Genomic DNA, 8277 nt, shown 5'->3' on the forward strand with positions numbered 1-8277 from the left:
TTCGCGTTGATGATGCAGAAAGCTTTTTTTTATATAGAGTCAAGGGGGCTTCCATACAGACTAAAAAGTTGAAATGATTGTTCATGAAACTACTATACTCTTGTTTAAAAGTTTTTAACTTCTAACAACTGCTATGTACGTTTTCAATTTTCTATTCACTCATGATCCGGCTGAAAAACATAAGTCGTCTGCCTCGACATGATCTACGTCCATACCGCTCCTCGTGGAGTAGATCCCACTTCGGTTTCGATGAAAATGGAAAGAATCAAACCTACGACACCAAAAAAAACCGAGCCAAACTTCTACCTGCCCGACCACTTCCATAAAACAATATCGTAGTCCAAGAAGTTTTTTCTTTGTGGAGGTTTCACATCACATTTAAATCAATCATCCAAATTTCTTAAATCACCCAAAATCGACTTTAAAAAGGTCATGGTAAATATGTTTTTGAGTGTCAAAGGCATTGCATAAATTTATGTTATTAACTATGAAAATTTTAAAATCATACATATTAAATTTAAAGTAAAAAACTAAAGAATACAATTTATCCTTATAAAATAACTACAAAAAGGAGTTATAGATCCTCCTTTCTGTATCACCCCTTTTTCGAGTTCTCTTTCATCTCTAAAACGCTCTCTACTTTCTTCATGTTTCACTATTTTCCACTTGAGAGCAATAACCTTTGAGCTTCATCAGAATCAATTAATACGAGCCTAATATTCTATCAAAATAAGTCGTCGTATCTTACCAAGACAATCGTTGTAAACCCGTAGTAGCATTTTTCAACTACCAGTTTTCCTCGAGAAAAAACCCATCAGAGGATTCCATCATTTCAACAACCAGAAAACATGAAAAGAACTTCAAGTTTGAGTTTCAGTGAGACTTACCAAAAAGAGAGGATTTCGGGATAGTGAAGAAGAGAACACAACAGCTGAGAGCAACTGCAAGAGAGAGAGGTGTGAAACACAGAGAATGTCTTTAAATTACAACACTTGGTAAGAAGTTAAATAGATTTTTCTTGGTAATGAAGGGGAAGGGCAACGGGCATCACCAACCAATATTGGACGCCGAGATCGACAACTTCTACTACCGAAAATCAGATTTACACAAGGCTGAACTATCCATCTAAAAGTGGGAGGGGGAGAGGAGGGAGAACTAAGATTCTGTGAGATCATTATAAATAAGTAATGCATGTGAAATCTTCATTCACAAGGCTCGTCGTCCCATTGAGTTAAAATTATGTGCTTTTTAGAGGACTCGGAGCTGGGCAAGGAAGGCGGCACAAAGGTCCAGGAAAAGAAACTGGGGGCCTTGAACCCTCTGTAGATCAAGCAAATACTTCTCTTCTCGTGTTTTGTAGAGCTGACAACAAAACCGATGCAAAAATAAATGAGCATGATGCTTGAGATTATTATCGAGAAAGTGACGTTATTCAGCCCCAACATTATGTTCTATATTAAACATAAGATAGCAATCAGTGACTCTTTAATGAAACAACTCGAAGAAATGGTTCAAGTCTCTGCTGCAGGCATTGTGGGTAGAGGGGAAAGGGATGAAAAAATGGTACATTATTCAAATGACGCAACAGAAAGAAAAATACCTGAACTTCGAACTTAATAACATTTGGTGATTTTACAACACCATCATTTTCGATGATCGTAGACTCGTCCCCAAAGTAATGATTACTATGCACAGCAGTGTTGTTAATCATGCCTTCATGATGGCCGGGAATTCCAGGTAACCACCTGCATTTCATATTGTAGTGCCCAATCTTCTTCCAAGCCACATTGAGCTCTCGTAGGGCTTTAAGGACTTCGGTCATAATTTCACGGGGATGAGCTCGAGACTGCCCAATAAGAGCAAAGAGTACAATCATAATCCAATTATTAAGCGGCACAAACTTCTAAGTTACTCGGCAAATTAACAACATAAGAAATAAATAAATAAAGAGTGCGCATGGAGCCAATGAAAGAAATGGGAAACTTATAAGCATCCATAAAAAGAAAACAAAAGCATGAAATGTAGATCCATTTCCAACAATACAGAAAAAGCAAGAATACATCATTCGAAGTTTATGCTCCGTACGGCTTGAAACAAAGCAACCAACCTGTAACCCCAGAGCCCACTTCCTCTCAACAGGAAACTGCGATCTTAAGCCCATTCCTTGATAATCCATATATCCAGGAAGACGGTGTCCTACAGCAGGACTGGTAGCATCACTAGGGTGCATACGGTTGAAACCTGTTTCCTGCCAAACAATGAATAAAACGACATATGTTGGACTACACAAATATTAACAAAATGAAAATAGAGCAAATATAATACTTAATAAAACAAAATGGAAGAAAATTTTCAACTTTGTACAACAATCAAACCACCAAAAAGAAAATACATCACAAGATATGAGCCCAAAATTTTCCCAAACTTTTTTCTCTTTTACCACTCAACGAGGAAATCATTAGAATAATCAAGATACATTTTGGAGGGTGAAAGAGACTTTCTAATAGTATGAAAAGGAAACGCATGAGAAGTTTTATCAGACTAGAACTAAAACAAAAAACAAGAATACCATAGTCTCCTGAAACTCGGCTCCAAGGTAACCACTAGAAACACGAAACCGGTTGTCCAGCAACAAATAATAGGCAACAGTGGCCTGAAATATATTTTCAATCACAAGGACCATCAGTGGCGGATAGCAAAGAAGAATTTCAAACTTTTGAAGAAAATACGTCTTAGTAATAATGCACCTCATTTTGAATTCGGTTACGGAGAGACTCCACCAGTTGATTCCTGTCAAATCCCATCTTCACAACCTCCTGAAGAATGTCCTCGTCAATCTGCCGGAAGAAAATCAAGGAAAAAGATTAATTGCTTGGACAATAAAAACTAACAATTAAGAATTTATAATTTATATTGCAAGACTAGAAAAGTACTCATTTATCCTGTGAAGTAGAATAGGTTCGAGTAAATTGGGTAATTATTTGGTTCTATTGTTTGTCATATTCTTACGATACCATCCAACAGCCAGCTAATAATTTCCAAGTAATAACCATTTGTTAAAACATCAATAACCTTTTTCATAGGTCATTGGCTTGAATCCTAAATGATATATGAACAGTATATTATTACAAAAATCAAAGAAAACATGAGAAAGCAATAGAATGACACTGTTTCAAAAAACCATCCAACCAATTTCTACATAAAAATTGTATTAAATTTTAAATAATGTAAACTAGTTTTAAACATTACTTCCAAACAAGCCATAATTTTAAAAAATTTATAAATTTGGTTATTATTTCAAAGATGTCTTTAAACCATAAATACATATAAAAGAAACTAGTAATAGACAAACTTATTTTACCATAAAAAAGAGAAGTTATCAAATGCGTCTGAGGTTGAGAAATATTTTATCAACCAAACTCAATTTTAAGTGAGAACAACAATGAAGAAGAATAAAGCAAATTCTTAAACTTCGCCTATATAAAGGAAGACATTCAGACCTAAACACTAATGAACCAGGAATTGGCACGAGAATAATCTATGAACAAATAAATGGTCTAACATCATTAAAAAGGGCAGTTGTATAATGAGAAGTAGAATCCAGTGTCTTTGAAAGCATGTGCACTAAAGCAGAAGAGCCTAAGTGTCAAACACAAAGATATGCTAGACACACAATTCTAAATTATTATATATATATATATATATATATGTATGTATATTATATATATATGACAAAATATAGCATTATGAACAAGATAATGAAAATTTTAAGAAATGAGAGCCTTTGTAAGAGCTTAATTGGAGATATGAGGGTTTCTAATAACATTTCTTAATTTTTTATTAAAAATAAATTTTGAGGTGCCACAACATGGGCATGCACTGGGGGATCACTGAACCTTTTTTGCTTGTTGCATTGTATCAGGTGGAGGCACAGCTAGATAGCGTGGAAGATGAGCTTGAAACCATGGGTGCTGTCGAATCTCAGGGATTGTGATGCGCTTCATTGGGTCAACCACCAGCATACTAGGAATCAGTTCTCTAGCACCAGATGATAAATGACTTGGAAGAGTATAGATTCCACCCTAATGAGCAGCAAATTTAGTTAAGGTTTAGAGTCTTCATCATCACTTAAAAGTTAAGAGTTAAAACTAGTTCCAGACAGTACGACTTAAATGCGACGTATATACATTAAATTAAATAGGTGTAATAGTGACAACTTGATCAGAAGAAGCAAAACTCCAACTAAACCAATATTTAGTCAATGCCCCTTGAGGACCCTCAGCTAGGATACTAACAATAATCCTAATAAATTATGGAAGGAAGATGTAATACTTGAAAAGCAGAAAATAATCAGACCATATCTGCAAATATTCCCATTAAAAGGTAAAAAGCTTAAGCTCAAACGGTTTCCAGGAAAATCTATTCCAGCCATAACAGAAATTAAGCTAATGGAAATAAACTAGAAATACCTTTATTTTCTTGAAAAGGTTGGGAATGTTTTCATCATCAAAAGGAAGAGTGCCACATAGAAGAGCATACAAAATTACACCACAACTCCACACATCTACTTCAGGTCCAGCATATAATTTCCCGGAGATAACCTAAATATTAAAACATACAAGTCATATGATTGTTAAATTGAAACTCAACAAAATGGCAACTGTTCCTAGGGAGTTCACTGCCCTAGAAACATACCTCCGGGGCAGCATAATTGGGACTTCCACAACTTGTCTTCAGAAAGTGACCGTCGCGCATTATATTGCTTAAACCAAAATCAGCAATCTTCACATTACATTTGGAGTCTAAAAGCAAATTTTCAGGCTTAAGATCTCTGTGAACAACCATATTCCTATGGCAGTACTCCACACCAGAGATTATCTGTTTCATGAAAGTGGGTTCCCAGACATAACTCAGATGGAAGATAATACGAATTGCAAGTTGCAAACAATGTTTTAAAATTACAATTGCAACATACCTGTTGGAAAAAATTACGAGCTTCATCTTCCTGCAACCTTCCCTTTTCTACAATATAGTCGAATAGTTCTCCAGATTTTACATACTCCATCACGACATAAATGTCCAATGGAGTTTCTATAACCTCATAGAGCCGTATGATGTGGGGATGCATAAACAATCTCAATATTTTAATCTCTCTTCTCACTGCACCAATATTTTTGCAAGAAAAAATGTGTAAGCCTCTTCCCAGACCCAAAACCAACTTCATCAAAAAGATAACGCATTCATCATGTAAAACGGGTAAATGGAAACTAATTTTGGAAATCCAAAAAATCCCATTAACACCTGTTTTGGGATCTAAATGATAAAAATCATGATGACAAGACTTGAATTTGATGATATTGTTTAAAGATGAAGAGTTCCCACAATTCAAGAAAGAGTCAAACCTTTTTCTTCCATGTCCAAGTTTTTAATCTTCTTGCGGTTAAGGATCTTAATAGCAACTTTATGACCAGTTAAAGCATGCTCTGCAATTTTTACTTTCCCAAATGAACCAATGCCGAGGGTTTTCCCAAGCTTATAGTTCGGTAAATTCATATCCATGCCGCCGCCGCCGCCACGGCCAGTTGGTCCATCCATTTGACTAATCTACAATAATGGTTAAAAATTAGAAAGTGAGATCAACAATGAAGAAATAAGAAACTCTCCTCCATAGGTGATGAGAATACAATAGCATCGAGTTATTTGCAAATGAGACAGAAATGGAATGGAATCACTATCATTTTTTCTTCATGGTAGGAAACGGGGATATTCCACTAACATCATGATGAAACATACAAAAGAGGACACAGGCATCTCCCAATCCAAGGGAGTTAAGAAACACTCTAAACTTGGTACAAATTAAGGGTATGGTATGAAGTATGAACATATATTCCAAAACCACTAAAATTAACAACTTCTATAGGAAAGGAAAATAACATCATTTATTAAAAGAAGAAATCTCCATGATGAAACTTCAAAATGTATGTTATCCTAAACTTATTTGATCTCTCAAAAAATCTCTTTAAAGGTTCTAAAGTTTCTTCCCAAGCAACTCCCTTCGATAGCACATAACTCTTCTTTCTCTTAAAAAACAGATGGCCAAGAAGTTGCTCCAAGCCGTGGAGGCCTTTTGAGGGAAGCACCCGATGACCCGACCAAATTGAAATTTAGTAAAAGAGAAAACTCAAGGGCTTATGCAAAAATAAAATGTAGGAAAAGATTATCGGGATTCTCCCTTCTTCTCTGACATATGCAGAAACAAACCAATGAACTGATGCAAGGATGTCCCCTATGATTCCTGCCATGTTGAGGCCTCCCAGAAACAAATTCCAACAGAACAACCTAATCTTCTTTGGAACCCCAGAAATTCAGATGCATTTATAGAGATTCTAATCCATAAATGCGTTCTATCAGTAAGAAAATAGAAGGCCAAACTGCAAGTGTACATTCCAGATTTGTGTAGTGTCCAAAGTAGGCGATAGGAGAGGTTATTTATTTTCTGCTTCCCCAGAAGGATGCCGAGGTTGGTAAACTCCTCGATTTTCCTTTCTTTCAAAGGCCTCCAAAAGAAAAGCTTCCACTTCCCTTCTCCTTCATCCTATAGATTACTCATAGCCATGTTTTAGAGTATGAAATTGAGTATAGTCAAGGGAAGACAATTTTCAGAGGTTTATAAGCTGCGCAATGGTTAACTAGAAACCAATATTTCTCCCATACCCAATTTTATGGTTAGGGAATCCGGATATGTTCTCTTTCATTTGACCACAAAATTCCAAGGGCAATCCTTCTATTTATGTTACGAGTTAAGGTAAACCACCAAAACTCATCCAAACCATATTTACTATAGACCACCGCATGCCATAAAGAATCCCTTTCAAGGGTGGAATCTCGAATTCCAACTTCAAAAAGAAAAGCCAGAATTCTTTGGATAAAAACAATTATAGCTTTATTGTGGATATTATAGATAGAAAGGAATATAAGAACTTTTTTGGGCAGGTTAGTTTCTTAGCTTCTCTTTGGTGTTCTCTCTCTAAATATTTTCATACTTCTTCCGTACCTTTGATAATCAGGGCGAAGCATGTAGTCTATTCTCTGCGGCCATAAGGAAAGACTGTTTCGTAATCTATTGTAGTCACTCGTTTAGTTGAGTAACCGTATATTTTCAGATTTCCTATCCAAAAAACAAACAAATAAAAATCATTGCACCCACTTCCGCTACTTCCCATAACTCCACTTGCCACAAACACAAAAAAGATATAGTCAATTACCCTTCAAATTTCAGACTAGGTCATCGAAACGGATAGAACTATAGAAGCAAATAAGCATAACATTACAAATTCCCAAATCCAGCACACGTAGCTTTCTGCTATTTTAACACACTCCAAACACCAAAAATTCCCAAATTCAGCACAAATTATCTGGACAAGAAAAAAACAAAAAAAAAATCTCGAGAAAAAAATCGGAAGAAAAACCCCAACGACGCAATCCAGCAGAAATCATCCAGACAGATCAAAATCAAGCCAAAAAAAAATCACAACACGAACCTCGAGAAAGAGTCCTGGGGGATTAAACGAAGGGCACCCGACAGAGATCGAAACAAAACGGTTCCGAAATCAGCAAATTGGCACCTGAAAAGTGAAATAGAGGCATCAAACAAACAGAGGAGAGAATCAGCGGCAGAAATTCGGCTCAGATGACAGAACAAACAAAAAAAGCCGAATAAGAACGAGAAATTGAGCGAGAAACAGCGTTGTGAATCTCTCTGAATAGGGAATCAAGCATGGCGCGAGTGATGCGTTGGGAGAGAGGAGACGAAAACCTGCGAGTGGAGACGATTGGAGAGTGTGGATCTGAGGAATGGGAGGTGCGAGTGAAGGGTGGGAGAGAGGGCAACGGTGCGTGGCGATGGATGTCGGGAGCAACGACCTGAGGAGTGGATTCGAAGAGAGAGAGAGAGACTCTTTTTCTTTGTTTCTTTCGAAATCTTTCCTTTAATTACTTTTCATTTTTGTTCTCATGAAAAAAAAAAACGCTCTCTCAGTTTTACAAAAATGTCGAATAGATGTGTTATAAAAATAAAAAAAAAATTCGTAAAAAAGTATTTAAATTAACAATCAAGTTTTTCGCATTTTTTAAATAAATTAAAAATAATTAATATTAATATCGTAAAAAATAATTAATATTAATATCTTCTATATATATATATGACAAGTGATATTTTTTATATTTTGTAATATCCTTCATGTAAACGATCACTATTAAAATGATTTTATTATCAAT

General features: G+C 35.7%; 1 protein-coding gene across 2 annotated transcripts; it reads right to left on the reverse strand.

Moving 5' to 3' along the window:
- Positions 1 to 957: 957 nt before the first annotated feature.
- On the reverse strand, positions 958 to 7975 carry LOC111018766 (SNF1-related protein kinase catalytic subunit alpha KIN10). Of its 2 annotated transcripts, none has more exons than XM_088126644.1 (12): positions 7817 to 7975; positions 7542 to 7625; positions 5403 to 5599; positions 4976 to 5160; positions 4696 to 4878; positions 4470 to 4601; positions 3897 to 4082; positions 2748 to 2837; positions 2570 to 2653; positions 2108 to 2248; positions 1601 to 1846; positions 958 to 1362 (listed from the first exon to the last, which is right to left on the reverse strand). In XM_088126644.1, the coding sequence occupies exons 3-12, from the start codon at positions 5593 to 5595 to the stop codon at positions 1249 to 1251; spliced, it is 1554 nt and encodes a 517-aa protein (XP_087982770.1). In that variant the 5' UTR covers positions 5596 to 5599; positions 7542 to 7625; positions 7817 to 7975; the 3' UTR covers positions 958 to 1248. The 2 variants fall into 2 exon arrangements, with proteins under 2 accessions (XP_087982770.1, XP_087982769.1); XM_088126643.1 differs by having other exon boundaries at positions 5403 to 5604; positions 7817 to 7890.
- Between the last annotated feature and the right edge of the window lie 302 nt (positions 7976 to 8277).

This window comes from Momordica charantia (assembly GCF_013281855.1).
Source record: "Momordica charantia cultivar OHB3-1 chromosome 7 unlocalized genomic scaffold, Mcharantia_2.0 BLBB01000007.1, whole genome shotgun sequence".
NCBI lineage: Eukaryota > Viridiplantae > Streptophyta > Magnoliopsida > Cucurbitales > Cucurbitaceae > Momordica > Momordica charantia.